Consider the following 18,977-nt stretch of genomic DNA (forward strand, 5'->3'; position numbering starts at 1 on the left):
TCATTTGATCTGATTCAATTCAGTGTGATTCACAGCAGTAAAGCCTTGTTTCACACACAATTAAGCAATGTTCCCCCAACAAAACTGATGGATAAATGCCTATGGCACTGGATGTTTGCATTTGTTGGGGTTTTTTTTCCCTTTTAAATGTTATGGACCAGATAAACGGCCAGTCTGAGTCTCCTCCTCTTTAAAAAATGGACTGTCAATATTAACAGATCATGCAGTTGACCCAAATGAACTTTAAGAAACACTAGTGATTTAACATATTTAGTAAGAAAAGAGTTAGGAAATACAAGTTCTCAGTTTCCATTTTGCACCTCTATTTCTGATTTTTTCTGTAGGCAGAGCATAGAGGAGGCAGAATTGTTTTCTACATAAGTGTTTGAGAAACTACTGCAACTATGGAAATTATTTCAGGGAATCAACTAATTTCAAATTAACAAGAGCTAATTTGAGTGTTATTTCTATGCTACAAGAGATGAGACATGAATCATGAAGAGGGCTGGCTATTTCTTATTTGGCTAGCAAGTCAGACAACAATGCCCACACAAACAGTGTAATAAGAATGGGCTTCTATGGGCTTCTTCACATAGATGGAGTATATAGCCTGGCCTCCCACTAAGAACATTACTAAAGGCTAATCATAACTTCAATAGCAATCTGATGATTTACTAAGTTTACACAAAAACCAGCCACAGATGATGATGTCAAAAGTTCTATTTACAGACTGGCATAACTGTTCAATTACAATGTAGCACTATATAAAGGTAACGTAATCATCAGCGTACCTTGAAAGGAAAGCAGAATGTATCTACCAAAACAATCTCGGGTAAAATTACCTTAAAAGTATAAACATCAAGAACTGCTATGAGGTGGTACCCAGTACATAAAACTGCCCATGGTCAGAAGTTCAGTTTTACTAGTCCCTCAAAGCACTACTTGAATGCATTTTTCAACCACCCTGACTATATGCAAAGCTCACAAGATAAACGTGACAAGCCACTTAAGCTTCATGCTTTTACTCCTGCAATCAGAAGAAATACTGGAAGTTACACAACTGTTTCTAAAAGACAAATAAGGAAGTTCAGAATCTAATCTGAAGTTTGGAGTAAGACACCTGTATTCATCAGATCAGTGTTTCAGAAAGAGTTGGGGCAGGAAACAACAGGCTCCTCGCCACTGGATGGCAAAACTCTATATAATCACAGGGGACAAGTGGAAGGTAAACGTGAGACAGAAAAGAAGAAAGGAAAAGGCAAGGAAGGAACAGATTGTCCGCAACAGATATGGCTGACATTTTTAAGAACAGATGGCAACCGACAGTGATGTGATACAAGGCACTCAGTTCCCAGAGACTTGGCACTCCTCAAAACAGTGGAATAGCTTTTACAGTAACCTGACTCCAATGCATATTCCTCCAAGGAAACAATAGGTGAGAAGATATTTTCACACACTGCACTGACGGGTTTGAAAGCTGACAAGACAGAAGGCTGAGAAGTTGTAAGGATTAATATGAGGCAGGAAAGCTTTCTGGCATTGCACAGCAAAGACCCTAAATCTGCAGGTCCTGGGGGACACACGGCAGCCACGCACATTACCTACCAACACCAGTGACTGCTCAGTTCGGTCACGTTCATTAGAAAAGAAATATATTGTTCATAATAATAATAAAAAAATACACACGCATATTCATACATATCTGAAGACATAACAGAGAAGAAAAAACCCGAGCCCTCTGGAGTGCTCAGGAGCTTAAGTATATTACAAGCAATTGGCTCCAAACTTAATCCAATGCTTTTAGACAGATGGAATTTAAGCAAGAAATTCTGGTGGTTTAGCTCTACCACTTCTGTTTGATTTAAAATAGAAACAATGCAAGAAAACCGGTGTTTATTTACTCAGCAAAAGACTGATTCTCACTTATTAACTTTAATGAACATAAAAATGACACACAGTGAGTTCAACTGTTTCTGGTCAAGACCAAAAAAAAAAGCAACAAACACACACAAACAAAAAACAACAGATCCCTTTTTCTCTTTTCTCTAAATAAAAAAAGAGAGTGCAACATGACAAAGAACTGCTTTTCAGCTCTCAGTCATTTCCTAAAGGAATTATTGAGATTATTCTAACTAAAACGAAAATATTTCACTGCACTTGCACAAAAAAAGCTACTTTTGTCACAGGGCAGCTCAATGCCTCAGTGCATTTTGACTGTCAATGCTTAAAGTACTGTCCAGTGTCTTTTGCTGAAGAGATATATAATGGGCAGAGTACCTGATTTTAAATGACTTTATCAGAGTGCATAAGAATAAGGTAAGCCAGAAACACTAGTGCCTAATGCAAATATAGTTTTATTCATTTTAAAAATAGATGTATTTAATTTGAAAGCATATGCCTGTGTATTCACCCTACCTCATACATCTGAGTGACTCAGCACTTACCCACAAAAACAGCTGTCATTATTTTAAACCACAACATAATGGGCTATGTCCATTACCAATAACATGCTTCCAAATAAAGCATCTTGGAAAAATCATCAGTATACTACAGGCTTCACAGACCTCAAGACAACAGGAAACATGTTCAGTTGTGTTTTCTGCAGCCACCCATTATTTTATTTTTTTTAAGCACACAAAATACAAAACTCTGATCAACTCAAGAATTAGGGAAATTTAATTCTCAACTACTGGAAGCTCCACATGGCAAAACTCAGTCTTAATAATGCAAAGAAACTGGTCATACATCAATTGCAAGAAAGGAAGTCTTTCCATAACTGAAATAGCCTGAAGAGAGGATCATTTACTTACACACATAGTAAGGAGGGAGCTACAAATGTCTTGGGATATAGGAGGCCCCATATCAAAGAGCTGACGGTCTGATGACAGGCTATTCATCTCATCTAAGCGTACTACTACTCAGGAGGCAACATGCACTGCTTTTCACCCAACGCCTAACACGCAGAGAATCCATCAGTCCCACCCACATTTTCGTAATGCCATACTGCCACCACTGAAAATTGGATTTTTAGTTGAAAACCTGTGAAGCAGACCTTCAAGAGCACACGTGGTGACAAACACCGATGCCACGCAAGGTGTCTGGCAGTCTGGGAGAGCAGAAGTCACGCAGGGGATGACCAGGGAGTATGTGCGTGGCCCTGTGTGACCATGGGGCCCCGGCGGCAGCACCCAAGACACCCAGCTCAGGGCACCCGAGTGCCCGCCACTCTTCTGACTTCAGCTGAGGCCAGCTGGTCAGGCAAGCTGAGGGCTAAGCACACAAGGGAAGAAAAATAATATAGGGAATTTCTGCAGTGAATGCCATGCAGAAAGAAGACAAACTCCAATAAGGCTAGGACCATGCAAGAGCAAGTCTGACCGGTCCCCTGAGATGCTCCCGCTTCTACTATTCGGTATCTGACAGTTTTACTGCTTTTGCTGTTGATGAGTGGTTCTTGTAGGAAACAGCTTGCTCTGGCATGTTGGTTACATGCATATATTCTGCAATCCACTTGCCATTAAACTGTTGCACTTCTATGCAGAGTTGCTTGGCTTGTCCAGAATAAGACATTGCATTTGCCTGCCATTTCAGTTCTCATGATCATCTGCTTTCTCACACAAACCAACATTCCCACTTATATTGGGCTACATTTGCATCTCTGCATGTAAAAAAAAAAAAAATTATCTTGCATCAGGTCATACCTTGCCAACTAAACAGAACTCTGCAATTAGTTTAAATACTGTCAGCAAGTGGAATGAGTTTATGTCAGAGAAAGCAAAACACCACATACTGTGCATTAAAAGGATTCATATTTAGGGGTTTTGTATTGTTTGCCTGTGTGAACCAGACACTTCCAAGTGACCAACATTTATGAAGTAATTTGTTGTTGTTACTAGGGTAAAGATTTAGCACCGCATTTTCAACATAAAACCCAAGTGACTGAGTGTCACCAAAACGTATTAAGATAAAAGAAGCATCAGGATAATAAAATATAATATAGTAAAGTAATTCCTTAAGAGTAAATTTCACAGCCCACAGTTAAAAGAGTTTCTTTACAGGACAATTTCCTAAAGCATGTGAATTTTACTTCAAGTGGCTCAAAAAGATGGATTTACCATCCAAAACCAAAGTCACGTTCGTGTCAGGCAAAACTCACTCACATAATATAACATGATACCATCTTGGAGCGTATTATAGTTCTCTTGCCACCTACCACAAAGGTGTGTCTAACCTACATAAGGAAACTTTTGCAAAACAAAGATTGCATTAAATAGTTGTCTCTATTTTTTCAACAGCTGATGTTCAGAAGGCAGCCTTGTTTTTAGGCATAAGCATTTAATTCACATATGTGCTAAAGCAAACTTTAAAAGCAGCTGCCTCAGTCAGTTTTGGAGCTTCGGAGGAAACAATCAAGGACTACCACGGAGTAAAGAATTTGGAGTAGTCCCAAATTCAAAGCAAGTAATGCAGTACACTACCATGGGATGTATCAGAAGAACTGGCCAAACCTGTACAGCTGCAATGATTTGTAGTTCTCACAAGCAGAAGAAAAATGTACAGGCTGCACCAGCTCAGCAGAACCAAGGGAAGGCTTTATTTTAAATACTATGTCCATCTATTCTAACCAATTTTTACAGAACAATGAGACTGTCATTCCACGAGGAATAAAGAAATTGTAAAAGAGAAGCAAAGAACATAGCTCAAGATGACCTAGATATTTTATAGTCAAAGACTGTCCCAAAGACAGTGCCCATTAAGTGCAGGGTGGTTATGTTTCTTTATAAGGAAAGCAACAAGAGGAAAATAGTGAAGCGAGAAGGACATCCGAGCAATCACAGTGCTAGATATTTTGATGGGAATTCATGCTTAGCCAGAAGTACCTGATGCAGTTAAAAGTAGTAAGATTGCTTTTGACTGACAGAAATTAGTTATCAATTGTCAGAAGCACTGAAGGACCTGCTGTAGCTAAGGGTTCCTTTGTATTCGGCGTCCCTGCTTGACACACTGCAAGTCACTATGGAACTCAAACATCAGTTATGGAACTGACAAAAGCTGTGGGGAAATAAAACAGTGCTGTTGATACAGCAATGACAATTTAAAGAACATGCCTGTTGATTCTAGCCGAAAAGGAATTTTCAACAAGGAACACACATAAAAACAAACATGGATGCACAAATAAGATGCAGAGAAGGATAGGGATATACAAACTGTATTAGGACTGCTGTAAACCACTGACATCTAGAGATAGGCAAGAAAAATGCAGAATAAACCATAGCACAATACTTTCATATGCAATAATTTCTAGTTTATACTTCACAATTCATATTTAATTCGCTTCAATTTTTTCCTTTAGATTTTCCCTTTTGTGCTACTTGTGATGCACAAGGACCATAAACCATTTATAGAGATTAACACAGCAATGGCAGACATCCATGTCGTATGCTCAGATCATGTTTGACTGAAGCATTTACATCCTAGATTACACTGTAGATTCTCTAATCTTTGATTCTATATTACATATTCAGTTTTAGCCACTGCTCTCCACGTGGTTCAGATCTCTACAGCTAATCAGCGCCATACAATTGGATCTAGTAGTTGGTATTCAGCCTGACAGCCAGTTAGCAAATGAAGTAGTCCACAATTTAGTAAACTCCTGTAAATCAGTCTTAATGGCAATCCCCTCCATGGGCCATCTACATGCTGCTCTGATATAATCACAGATCCCAGGAAAGACAGAATTAGATTGTGCAGCTTCTTACCTGCAGCTCCTTTGAGACTCTCTCTAAGTGGTTAGTTATCTTTTTTATTAGGTCACTATACATCTGTTCCGAATGCTGCTGGCATACACACTTATACACACAACTGCAGAAACAAATATAGGAACAAACAATGAACTTACAACAGTTTGCAATGAAGGGTAACAGACTTCAAAATATTTTGTTCAAGTCTCAATTTAGAGGATAATAGAGTTAACTGAATGATTGCTGAACTTTTAAATACAGTCCTAAGCTTGGAATGAGCTCCAGCAGACCTTTAAGTCTCCCCTGGAGGCCCCAGTGCATCCATCCCATTCCCCCACCCCAACCTCACTTTAACTTATGAGCTCTCTTAACAGTGCACTTTAGAACATCCAGGATAATTCTGTCAACAGCACAGTCCTAATTCTGGCTTTTGTCTCTCCTATGTGAATGAAGTCTCCATTAAAATAAGCGGGCTTAATGATTATATGCATATTCTAGGGCAAAACCCTTATTAAAAGAAGGGCAACACTGACATGCAGTCATAGAAGTTGCACCAAAACCATGCTAACGTTTCAGAACGAAACAGCAAAAGTTCTAAAATTAGAAACCCAAGCATGTTACTCCATCCTTTGTTACCTAAATTCTAAGAAAACCCTACATTTTCATAATAAACAAAGATGCAGAGACAGCAACAAAACTTTAATTCTACTTCCCATGGCTTGGCTGTGTTAACTCTGCTCTTCAGTGTTACCTTTGCTTTTTAAGAACATTTTATTGCTCTCATAGTCAATAATACATATCTGAAAAATAAGACTATGTATTGAAAACAAATTTACAACAGTTGTAAAACAAATATATATATATATATATATATATATATATATATATATATATAACTTTCAGCAAGAAGTTACATTAAGGTAGTCATCATCATCAGGACTAACACCAACATTATCTGTACCAAACAGCTTTTTCTCTCGAGTGCTTTCATTCTTTGAAGTCAGCATTTTGAAAGCTAGCTGCCAAAAATCAAGAGGCACAAGGAAGACTTCACCTGATATCTTGGGCAAGCCAAACCTCCTCCCCATGCCTCTGTTCTGCTTCCCTCTCTCTCCATCCCTCCGTATGGAATAATGTGACAATGAGCAATTTAGGCCAGAGACCACCCCTTAGGACATACACAAAAAAACTATTTCCAGCAAGGTCCAGATCTCACTATGGTATGATGCAGTAACCGCAAAAATACCAAAGACAGAAACACTGATAAGAAAAGCCAGACTGATTTGTTACCTCTTACAAACCAGCCAGCTAGGTAACAAAGCAAATGGCCATACATTTGCTTGCTCCATAACTAACCAGTATATAGCCACTTCCACAAGTTGACCACTTGCAACGATGTAACTAAACTGAATTTTAAAGTACACCTCTGCTTAGCCTTACATACAATATTGCTATACCTACTTCTGCAACACATTCTGTAGTCAAACACCAGTCTTTGTAAGTACGTGCAGAGCGTGTTTACATTTTATTTGAACACTTCTATTTAGGGGTTCCTTCCCCATTTTCAGATCCTGTTTTCAGTTCCGGATTGTGGGCTGATTCTGTGAATCATCCTTGCCCTGCTAGTACCCAAAGGAAGTCACCAGCTTGTTAGTCCTTTAGCATAACCAAGCACCTTAGGAAAAGGAAGACTCAAGAAGGACGTTAGAAGGTAAGCATTGAGTGCGAGGGATGAAGATATGAGATCTGTAAGTTGTCTTGAAGAACAGCAATCTAACTGCATTATACCTGGGAGGCAGCTGTAACGCTTGCCAGAAGTACAACTTCGCTGTTCACGTTTTCCTCATCTCAAAGTTTCCTTCACATCTGTCAATAACCCCTGTAATAGGAAGTGACTATGCACAGGCAGGCTTTGGACTCAAAGATGAAAACAGTCACTAATCACACTTTGATACCTTATGGGCAAACTGATCCGTAGTAAGTATCTGCATACACCCCTTTGAAGTTATCTCCTAGCTTTCACTGCTGTGGAGTAGACACCTACAGTTATCACTGACCATGTCAAATACAGTAGTTTGAGTATCTAATAATATATTTTGAGTTTGCTTTATGGAAACCTTGATTCCTTTAGTCAGCACAAAGACAATCAAAAAGACCACTGTATTTTCAGCTCAGTTTCACTGTAAAAAAAATATAAAAGATAGGTAGCTGTTTGAACCACTTCAAAAACCACCCCATTTTCAGACTAAAGAACTAGCCTAGGGAAGCAGAGAGGATCTACACCTCAAGTCTGCTGCAGATTTTCTGTAACACTCCAAGCAAGCATCATCATTAAATTCAACAAAAAAGCAGTTTTTCTTCCATCCTCAATCTATGTTGTCTAGATCATAAGTCAAGCAAAGGGACACCCTCTAAAATAAAATTTAAAAAAAACCAAAAAACCATAAAAAACCCTCCTGGTTGGAAGAGGCTGTGTGAGAGTAATTACATCCACAGACATAATTTTTAAAAGAAAATTCTAAAAACTGACTCAGTAGCTTTATCAGTAACACTGAACTACAGACAATCTTTTGTTTTGGCAAAATACATGCAACAGACATCTGTGCATCATTACAATACTGCATCAAGAGTCACCCTAATGTCTAAGGGTTATCTATGAGAAACTTAAAACCCATTATTTCTTTAAGAAATAAAACTTCTGAGCAGTAAAAAGATGGCAAAGATATACTGCAGTTATCTGAAACCCATAACTAGGTACAGGTCTACTCTAGGTATTAAAGTATTAACATTGCACACCTACTCTCTATCAGAGATGACTACAGAGAGATGTTGGCTTAACTCTTACTGACAGTTGTTTGCACATTAGGGATTTCAAGCTAGGAAAAGGATTTTGATTACTTACACTAAAGCTGCAAAATGTCTCTCAGTTCAAATTTACCACCTCAGTTACTGAGACGCATGCTGATGTCTGAGTCAGCAGTTCCAAAAGTTTGGAAAGGAAAGAGGAAAATTATTAAAGTTTTTAACTGGAGTTAAGAGGGAAGACTAAACACCCGCCCTTCTTGGATCCGATTCCCTAATCCAAAGTTCCAAACTGGAGAGACGAAGCAGGCAGAAGACAACAGAGCTGAAAGTCTCTAAACATGGCAATCGGTGACTGAGCTGCCAGCATTATTTCATAGAGTGCAACACTATGGTAAAGAAAATCAAGACAGCAGCACTACTAGTTGTGTTGCTGGCAAGGGCCAGTAGTTTTAATGGCATCTTGGCCAGCAAATGCAGCAGCAGCTACCCAGTTTCCATCCTATTTACCAATGTCCTGGATACCTGTCACCTACAGAACAAAAATCTCCATTTTAGTCAATCTCTTAAGAAACTGCCAGGTCTCTAAAGCACTTAGCATTTTGGTTTGGAGCAGTAGTGTGGTTTTGAAGCAAATCCCCTACCATCCCCACCACTGTACACTAGCTTAGTCTGCAAGGCAGTTCTGGTATGTGACTAGATCCCTTTTAAAGCAAAGTAAACTGAGCTCCAGGCCAGGTACAAATCAAATGTTCTCCAGACGAGAATGGAGATGTAAAGAAATGAACCTTGTGTCAGTCTTTCAGACAGCCTCTGCAGTGAGATGGCTGGGCAAGGGGAAAATCAAGACCAAATCTACCTGATGCAAAACACAAATGACAGTTTATAAGGACAGACCCTGGCACCCATTGCTTCTATTTACTTCCGCACCTCTACCGCACCAAATTGATTCCTATTAGACATGACAAAGAAGCCTTTTGAAACATTAACTCATACACCTATCATGCCAGTCTCTTCTTCCCCTTCGAGGAAAGGGATGTTGAGACTTTAGTACATTTCTTAATATATTACATTAAGCAACTGCGGTGGAGCTTACTTTAATGTTAATGTTTTCAGCACTTATGCATTTTAATTCTCTAGCATTTATTCCTGTTAACATGGGATGTCAAGATCTGTATGTTACTCACTCATTCCAACCATTTAAACAACATTGTTACTTCCATAATCTTCCCACTCTCCTCCTCATAAATACAAAATATAACATATGCACAGGCTGCAAGATAAAACAAACATTTAACTTAAAAGAAAAAAAAAAAGTAACATAAAAAGATTTCCTTACCTGTATATTTGTTCATAGGAGATAGGGATGTAGTCACCAGGACTCTGAGTTAAAAGCTGATCTATGGCACTGTCCAACTTTGGCCAATATGTGCTCTTATAGTCTTCAATTGTTATAACATTCATCACTACAAGAAAGAGACAAAACTACATTTACTAATCTTAGCTAAAAGATTAGAAGCAAGTGAATGCTCTGCAATTTCAGTTCACACCAATCAGCTGGCCAAAAACGCTGGGAATGGTTTACTTTCACTAAGATAACCTCATCTAAAACTAAAGCCCAGACCTGAAGTTGTACCTCTTTATTTACAGAAAATAAAATAAAATCAGAAAACCTGCCAAATCAGTGCTTGCGTATTTCTTAGGGTCCCAAGTAGCAGGGAAAAACAAAGTCCTGGGCATTCTAGCATGACAATGTAATAATAATAATAATTTAAAAAAAAAAAAGTATAGTTCAGTAGTTAGTTCAGATTAATAAATTACACAACTTTGTGGGAGTCCAGAATCAACAATTAACACTGGGCCCTTACATACAGGAGAACATGCTTTGGCCAAGACCGGCAGTTTTTGGCATACTCCTTCCCAGCAGATATATTAATTTCACAAGTCTCAGGAGGGACCAGAAGCTTCCTTGGCCTAAAAAGTGATGCAATTCCCTCTGCCTTCAATTGCCGTTAGGCTCCCGGGTGACTTTTCTGGATATGTATTACAGCTCCCCCTCTAGCAGACACAATAATACTCCTTTTCCCTCTAGCAGACACAATAATACTCCTTTTCCCTCTAGCAGACACAATAATACTCCTTTTCCAGATAAGAATCAACACAGGGAAGAATAGGAGGCATTTAGATTAGCGTTCCCGTTCCCCATCACTCCCTAATTTTCTCCCTGAGCTTCCCAAGGGCACCTTCATGTACAAGCCCCTCAGTGTGTCTTCACAGACACAGAAGAGTTTTAATCTCTCTCTTTTCAGGGAGGATTTCTGAACCAACCACACATGGCTCAGTTCCAACAGCAGCCACAGGAGAAGGGTTAGCACCTTCCCTTCAGAGATGTACTCACAGGACTGCCTTGCTGGCTTTGTCACACCACCATAGCTTCACAGCACTCACTCAAAACAAAGCCCTCAGTAAATAACAGCACAGGGTATATACTTCACATCAAAACTATCCAGTCCAGGAAATCTAAAGTAATTTCTTCATTTGAACTCCACGTGTGGGTCTGGGCTATATAGAACAGAGAACAAAGATAGTTCCCACCCCAAACAATCCAGTTTAGACACTGCACTGAAAAGAAATATTTTTAATAGGGCTGCATTTTAAATACATGTGTAAATGTAGATTCACTGCTGGGTTTGAGGAGCAAGGTTTCTGAAATGTTATTTTCACAAAGGGCTGAAAGGAGCTGGGTAGGTCACTTTTGGCAGCATTACGAAGAACAGTTCTAGGGAAATACAGGCAAAACAGTTATCATGAGAAAAAGAAGAGTATGAAGAAAATGTGGAGTAAGAGAGGTGTGAGACAAGAAATGTTTGGACACTATCTGTAAGAGCAGGTATTACAGATTCCTGTTGTGTGTCGTCTTAGGGTATTTCAGCCAGAAATCTTGCTTAGTGAAGAATGTTAGTCCAGTAGTCCTAGCTCCCTCTTCCCCCACCTAGTCATTGGTTCACTTTTGCTTCATACCTGCTCCAGAAACAGATCTAGTTAACACAGTATGTGTCTGATTAGTGAACAGGTCACCACCACCACTAAATGCTGCAGGATGCTGTCCCAACACTCCAGCTTACTATCTAAAAGTATGACACCATTCATTAACAGGTTGATAAAGGTTACAGGGTCTGGGTACGCAACTACCAGGACATAAGTTAACACGGTAACTTATGTTACCAGCAGCAAGTCACCTCCACAATGTAAAAGCATCCGTGCAGTCAGGAACAGCACAGCACCTGCCTGACAGTAAAATCGCGCCTTATTCATCTGTCTTGCAATGACTTGCTTGAGTTCTCGTGTCTTACAGAGCTCAGGCTCCAGGCAGATGTTCTCAGGACCAGCTTCCATGTAGTAGCTTTACTATTCATACTCAGCAGCAAATCTTAACATTTGTATTTCACTTTGTTACCCCGAAAGAGGTGGGTCTCCACAGAAGCGTTCTTTTCCACACAAAACATTAAACTGAAGTCAGCATAAATATTAGACCAAGTCTTGACTTAAGATTTCAATGTATAATCACACCCACATCTGGTTTAACATATTAAATGAGCTCTGTTCATTTGAAAGAAAATAGTCAAATATGAATTGAAAAAAACTATTTTGCAGTGTTTAACAGGCTGTTGAGATGTCAATTTTTATTTATTTTTTTTATTATGTTTTTTTTTTTTACAATGTGGAAGATGAAAGAAGCAGCAGACAAGAAGGCCTGCCCATTAGAAGTGCTGCACAGGTAAAAGACAAAATGTTTTTACGAACAGCCCCAAGAGGCTTGCATAGGAAACACTGATAAGTTCAAAGTAACATTCTAGAAAAGCTTAATCTTTATTCAAAAGACTCCTACAAGTACTATTTCATTTGATTTCCACACTTCAGTTCTGAAACTAAGCCAACCATAATATTTATATAGTTAAAAGCCCAAAGACTACACACTGAACAATCACTATTTTTATTCTTCTAATCCAGAAAACAAATTACTTTAAAATTTTAGTAACTGCCAAAAGTTACTAACGTCCTTTTTTTTCTGGCAGTGCTTAAACACATACAAAAAAAAGCGAAGGGTGACTTAAAGTTGCATCCTCCAATTACAAACTCTGCAAGAACAAACTCAAGACCAGGAAGGAAAGAATCACACAAATCCTTAGAAAGAAAAGACAGACTGCCCTTTCAGAAACATCTTTAACTTTTTACTTTTCTATCTTTTTAGGATGTCATTCTTAAATGTTAATCCCTACATTAGGTATTCAAGATTTAGAAGGATTTGTCCAACAGCCTCCATTACATTCCTCCCAAGGAAAGGATGACACTAAAAGATGACTTTCATTTCATTGAGATTTATTAAGTTTCTGAGAAGTGACACAGACTTTTTGTAACAAAGCATGCTAGAATGCATGATTTTATCCAACTACAGCGAGTTGCGGGTGGGGTTGGGAGAGAAATCAGTCTGATCGGATAGAAAGGAAGCCAGTATCTTCCAGTGAATTATAAAAGACTTCACAAGTAAAGCCTGAGAAGCAACTGCTGCTTTTCCATATACAGAAAAGTTCAAAAGAAAAACTGTTTAAGTCAAATGCAGCAGTGAAACCATTTAAGTGAAAAAGAATATGCATGAGCTTCACTTCATAACCTAGATATTTCAGTACCATAGCCATAATTGAAACATAGCCTGCTCCAAGCTACCAAATTCTTTGATATCAACTTCAATCAAAAGAATGGCAAAAACCACTACGACTTTAAAAAAACAAAAGCAAAAAGTCTAAGAGGAAGTATACGTCCCCCATAAAATTGATAAGAAAAACTTACAAACACACATAGCTTAAAAAAGATGCTGGAACAGTAATACATACAGGACGTGAAGAATAGAATAATAATTTAAAAAAAAAATCATTGATAATGTTGGTTTTGTTATTTAGACGAGACAAGTTAACCTGAAAAGCTACTCAAAACACTTACTACGTTCACATATAAAAACCATCCTTCTTTTTAGACCATAGCTATAAAAGCAGGGGACAGAACAGGACAGGTAAGCCAACCTACTGTCAAGTAAGCAGACATCAGTCTGACAATTATCTGTCATTTATTCTGACAATAAAAATCAAAGAAAGCAGCTAGGCATCCTTCAGAAGCTTTACTTCATCTCAAAGTGACATATATGAAGTTCTACTGCTTAATTAGCAATGCACCCCACAATCCTAAAATATTTTGTCAGTGTACAGACTCTTCAAGCAGATGTCGGAGACTAATCTACAGACTTGTAGCTATTGCTGTGGCTCTATGCTTTCCTTTTTCTCAGCCATCATGTGCGTGTTTACACAATAGATTTTGCTGTATCCCCTGCCTGACACATCCTAGCATATATTAGCACGTTTATGAGTCTGCCCTGTAGTTGCTTTCAGTTCTATTTTTGTTACAAGTTTCTCAGTCTGCGTTAAGACTGGTTAGTAAAAGTAATGTTAAACTTTTTCTTCATCAGACAATTTGCCTACGCAGCAAAGCACATACACTGCACTGAACTACATTATGCAACAGGGTAGTCAACAGATTTAATGGATATGCCAACGCTCACAGCTACATGTGCCCATCCTAAATGGGACTGGGATCAACTACACTTATAACCATCCTTGCCTGAAAAGGATGAAAAAAACAAGACACTGCAATTACTAGTACAGAAGAGTTTTGCTTAAAGTATTAAATGCTCTTACTGTTATTTTCTCCCTTACAGCCTTTGAAAAATATCTTTCATAACACTACTACTTAATAAATCTGTAACTATGACTGAAACTGATCAACTGTAAATAAAGATTTAGTTATAAGTTTACCACACCATGGAAAAATTTCTTAAGATGCTTTAATCAGAAGAAAAGCTATTAACTGAACTATGCGTTATTATATCTGATTTTAGTTCTCAGTCTCACCAAAATCTCAAGGAAGGAGAATTGGATTTGGCCCCTTCAAAAGATTTTAAAGGGTCACCATCTAACCTTCTTCCTCCATTATTCTGCCAGCTGAATTAGACCAAAAAAGGCCCACCAAACAGCTCTAGTCTGCAACTACTAACATGAACAAAACCAACACACTGCAAGAAATTATGTACTGGAACACAGGCACTGGATTTTTTGTTTTGGAGGAAAGAATCAGGAGGGAGAGACCTATCTGAACGTCAGAGGCACTCCAATTCATCATAGGATTGTTGGAAACTACACGTCACCAATACTTTTGCAGGTCACCTGTAGGATAACCTGTCTAAGGCTAAGCCTCTGCGTCATGAAGCAAGCAAGGCATGAGTCCTTGCTCATTCAACTGCAAGAAGTTTTTCATGCAGCAGAGAACAGACAACTTTCCTATCCAGCTTAAGACAGACAATCAGCTTCTCGACACATTCTGCCATTGCTAAGACAGAGCATGCAGAAGGGGGTCTAGCACACACTGTCTGCTTCTTCGTTGTACATTTACACTGAAAGTGACCTTTCTTCCTCTATCTATACCTGAAAATTAAACAGAGGCGATTAAGAGATCCTCTGCCAGAGCCAGGATTAGAACAGGCAGGATCCCAACTCAGCTCCTGTACTTTCTCAGTGCACATTACGTCACTGGACTTGTTCTGTTCATATACACATACCATCAAAGCTATCCAGAACACAACGGCGTAGAAAAGTTCTAATTAGCTTAACTCAGAGAATTTTGTATTTTACAGGAATTTTCATTTTCTTCAAAACAATATTTAACATCAGTAAGACAGACATTGGGTTGAGATACCAATGCTGGAGAAGTGAAAACAAGAACTCAAAAACCACACCCTAAGCAAAATAATGCACAGCCTCTTCTTCTCCCCCTCAGATATAAATTGCAGATTAGCTGGAAAGTCACCTTCCCATTTGGTGAAAATCCAGCTTGAAAACCATTTTCATTCTGAAACAGAAGGAAAAACTAAGACTCTAAATTTCTCGATTGGGAATTCAAGAGCTGAGTTTAGCAAGGCTGAACGACATTTCATTTCAACTGACTCAAGTGCTTACAAGCCACCCCAAGGTACCTGGAGCCCTGACAAGCAAGGCAGGCAGCTGACAAGCAAGGCAGGCAGAGAGCCAGAGAGCTCATGGAGTCTGGGAGCCTCAACTTCAAAGCTGCTAGCCTTGGCAACGTGCCTAGAGCCATGAAATCCAAGGCTACCAGAGAAGGAGGGATCCAGAAGCCTGAACCTCCAAGCTTCTCATCAGCTCTGGAGCTGAGCTACTGAGGAGCTGGACAGGTGAGCTGGCATTGGGGAAAGGGGGGGAAACAAAGAAAAAAAGGTGCGTTTCCCATCAAAATTTCATCATGGCAGTTACACGGTTACACTTCGAGAAACACTTTTAACTCGCCAAATCCAAGTTTTCTGCAAGCGTTAGAGAAAAGGGCATACTTTGCCCAGAGGCGTGACTTCCGGAAATAAAAGCAGAATTGAAATGAACAGCAAAAGGTCTTCCCCTCCCTCAACCTTAGCTCAGCAAAACAACAGCAAAATTGGCCATTTCTGTTAAAAGCTATATGCAGAAGATTTTTTGGAGGGGTAAATTTGCCCTCAGTTGCTCTCGTCAGGCCTTTGCAGGCCTACGTCCCTTCCAAGACTGCAGACCCCTTCCAGGGGCTCTGCACACGTTGCCATCCGCCGTCAGCAACAACAAAAAAGTTTCAGGCCCACCTGTGGGTTTTTCAGGCAGAAAGAAAAAGTCTTTAGGAAAACACGGCCTGAGCTAAGAGCTTCAGGAAAAGCAACAGTGCCTCCGTACAGCTGAACACCCTGCCTACACCCGCTCTCCCAGTTCAACAGCCAGATCTACCACGTCACCTTGCCGTGACAGGAAAGCAGCAGACAATTGGGGTGTGAGCAGGAAAGGCTATTTTCTCCTTCCCGGGCGCCTTCACCCCTTTGATTTCGCTTCGAGAAGCCTCTCGGGCCAAGACCCACGTCAGGGACCGGCCGTAGGGCCGACCTGAGCCCGGCCACGGGAGAAGCAGGGAGGGAGGGAGGGAGGGTCTGACACCGGGGTCCCCCCCCGTGCGGCCGAGGCCGAGGGCAGGGCGGTCACTCACGGAACTTGGAGGTCGAGGCGTTGATGTTGATGGCGGCGGCGATGGCTCCGGCTCCCCCCTTGCCCGCGGCGGCGGCCCCCGGCTCGCAGCCTCGCAGCACGCCGTTGGCCTCGGCCACCGCGGGGAGCTCCGGCCCGGCCGGTGGCCCGGCGGCGGCAGCGGCGCCTCGCAGGAGGCTGTCACCGAGCGGCGCGGCGGCAGGGCCCAGCAGGTGCCGCCCGTAGCCGCCGGCTCCCCAGTTGTTGTGGTTCTGGTCGTCCATCATGGCCTCGCAGCCGCCGCCGCCCTCCTCCTCCATGCTCTCCTCCTCCATGGCGGCTGCCTGCCTGCCTGCCTACCGGCCGGGGCGGCGAGGAGAGGAGAAGAGCGAGGCCGAGCGGGGCGGGGGATCACCGCCCGCCGCCCATGGCGGCCGCTCTCCGCTCGCCGCGGCCGCCAGCCCAGGCTCCGGCCGCACAGCGCGACACTTTGCGACAGGCGGAAAGACGGCAGAGCGGACCGGGAGGACGCACACGCCCCCCGCCGCCAACCACCACACACACGCTGTCGCGCCGCGGGGCATGCTGGGGAGTGTAGTCCGGCGGGACGGAGGCGCGATTGGCTGGCGTGCGGAAGAAGGCGGGACCCCTCGCCGGCGGGCAGCCCGCTGTGCATTGTGGGATGGCGGTGGGTCCGCTGGAGCTGTGAGGAGAAGGGCTGGGCGGGCGGAGCGGGGCCGCGTTTCCCCTTCCCCGTCTCGTCCCAAGCCTGGTGGTTAATTTTAATTTGAAAGGGCAGGCTCCGGCAGGTCCCGCCTTTGGTTTCACCTCTCCCGCTGAGGAGAAGGGCCTGCGGTCGGCCTCGGGGCCTTGGGCTGCATCCCCCTCTAGCGGGAAAGCGCTCCCGCGGGCGGCGGGGGCCCAGGCGGGGAAACGGGCACGGCCACGGCCAAGTCCCCCTTAGAAAACCACCCAAAACGTGGCTGAGGGTGTTCTGCCGCACCTCCCGCTCGTACTCGGCGCTCTGTGAAGCGCCGGCACATCGTTGCCACCTCACAGGGATTCCTGTCGGCTGTTGCTGAGGAAAAGCCTGCGCGAGTAACGCCCAGAACCGTTTGTCTTGTCCACGAACGATGTCACGGTTCAAAACAATTCGTTAACGTTGTCTAGTTGCCTTCAAGTACGCTTACTTTCGGTTTTATATTCGTTCGCAACTGGCTGCTGCCATGGAAGGACGGAAATGAATAGTGGCGTTTTACTGCAAATACATGTCCACTGTGGGGGGTTTTGCTCTTGTCTAGCACACAAAAAAAGTGAAAAGCGTAGATAAAAGCAGAGGTGTCTAGCCTTCTTTCCAAAATATCTCGTGGAAAGTGAAAAGCGTGTCATTTGTTTGCCAAATAGAAATACCGATTTCTACTTCAGCATGAGACAAAATTGTCCTGTTTTCTAAAAGCAGAAGATGCCACTGGTTTCACTGCGCTGTGGAACAGGTCTGTCTCAAGTTGCTCTGATAGAAGCAGGCGATGGAAAGAATTGGTCCCTATCGCATTTTTTCCTAATATATATTTGAACTAATGGTGGTTTTCTAATATGTCAAGGTCACACAGTGAATATCAACGGTCTGTTCTAACCAATATACCAAGTCCTCCCCATTTTCTACCTTGGTAGACACCAGCAAGTCACAGTTTGTCTCAGAGACCAAAAGCTGATTAGGCGCACCACGCGTAAATCTTAGTTTATGTATTTAGCATATTCACACGCCTGCTTTGGCTGTTGATCTGTTTCTATCTATGCCTTAACTACAGCTGGAAAAAGGACCAAAAGGACATTTTTTTGTTCACTTCTGCTGCATCTTTGCATTTACTGAGTGGGCTGTATAATACAATGCAAATATCAATAGCGTCACTTATAATGGATATTAAACTTTGAAAGCTAAAGCAGCAAACCATTTTTAGCTTAGGTAAGTGTTGCAATTTTCTGGTAATCACAAAGAAACATAAATGAAGTTTGCGTGTCTTCACTGCTTCAAGAAAGACATCTTTGTGTTCTCAACCTGCAGAGCAACTCCGTCGTACCCTCCTACTCATCCGCTTCCACTGATCTCAGGAGCGGGTCTCAGATGGTTTGCCAGTATTTAAAAACACTGTGACCTGAGGGGAAGTCAGGAACTTATCAGCATAGCTTTATCTTTGTCTTATTAATTTTGAAAGTGCTTATGTTAACATCTAAGAGCAGTGGAGAAGTAAGACAAACCCAGCATTTTTCAGTTCTAGCATTTCTTATTTTCTGTTTCATACTCGTCACACACGCCTGTTTTTGTTAGCATCTCTATAAT

The 18,977-nt window shown here is 41.5% G+C and overlaps 1 protein-coding gene across 2 annotated transcripts in view; it reads right to left on the reverse strand.

Moving 5' to 3' along the window:
* Positions 1-17,128, reverse strand: part of CACUL1 (CDK2 associated cullin domain 1) — a 51,530-nt gene extending 34,402 nt beyond the window's left edge. For both annotated transcript variants that reach the window (XM_049810208.1, XM_049810207.1), the window contains exons 1-3: positions 16,662-17,128; positions 9,883-10,009; positions 5,760-5,862 (exon numbers count right to left, since the gene is read on the reverse strand). In XM_049810208.1, the coding sequence (XP_049666165.1) occupies positions 5,760-5,862; positions 9,883-10,009; positions 16,662-16,974 (543 nt within the window). In that variant the 5' untranslated portion in view covers positions 16,975-17,128. The remainder of the gene's footprint in view (positions 1-5,759; positions 5,863-9,882; positions 10,010-16,661) is intronic.
* Between the last annotated feature and the right edge of the window lie 1,849 nt (positions 17,129-18,977).

Source organism: Accipiter gentilis, chromosome 9 (genome assembly GCF_929443795.1).
Source record: "Accipiter gentilis chromosome 9, bAccGen1.1, whole genome shotgun sequence".
NCBI classification, from domain to species: domain Eukaryota; kingdom Metazoa; phylum Chordata; class Aves; order Accipitriformes; family Accipitridae; genus Astur; species Astur gentilis.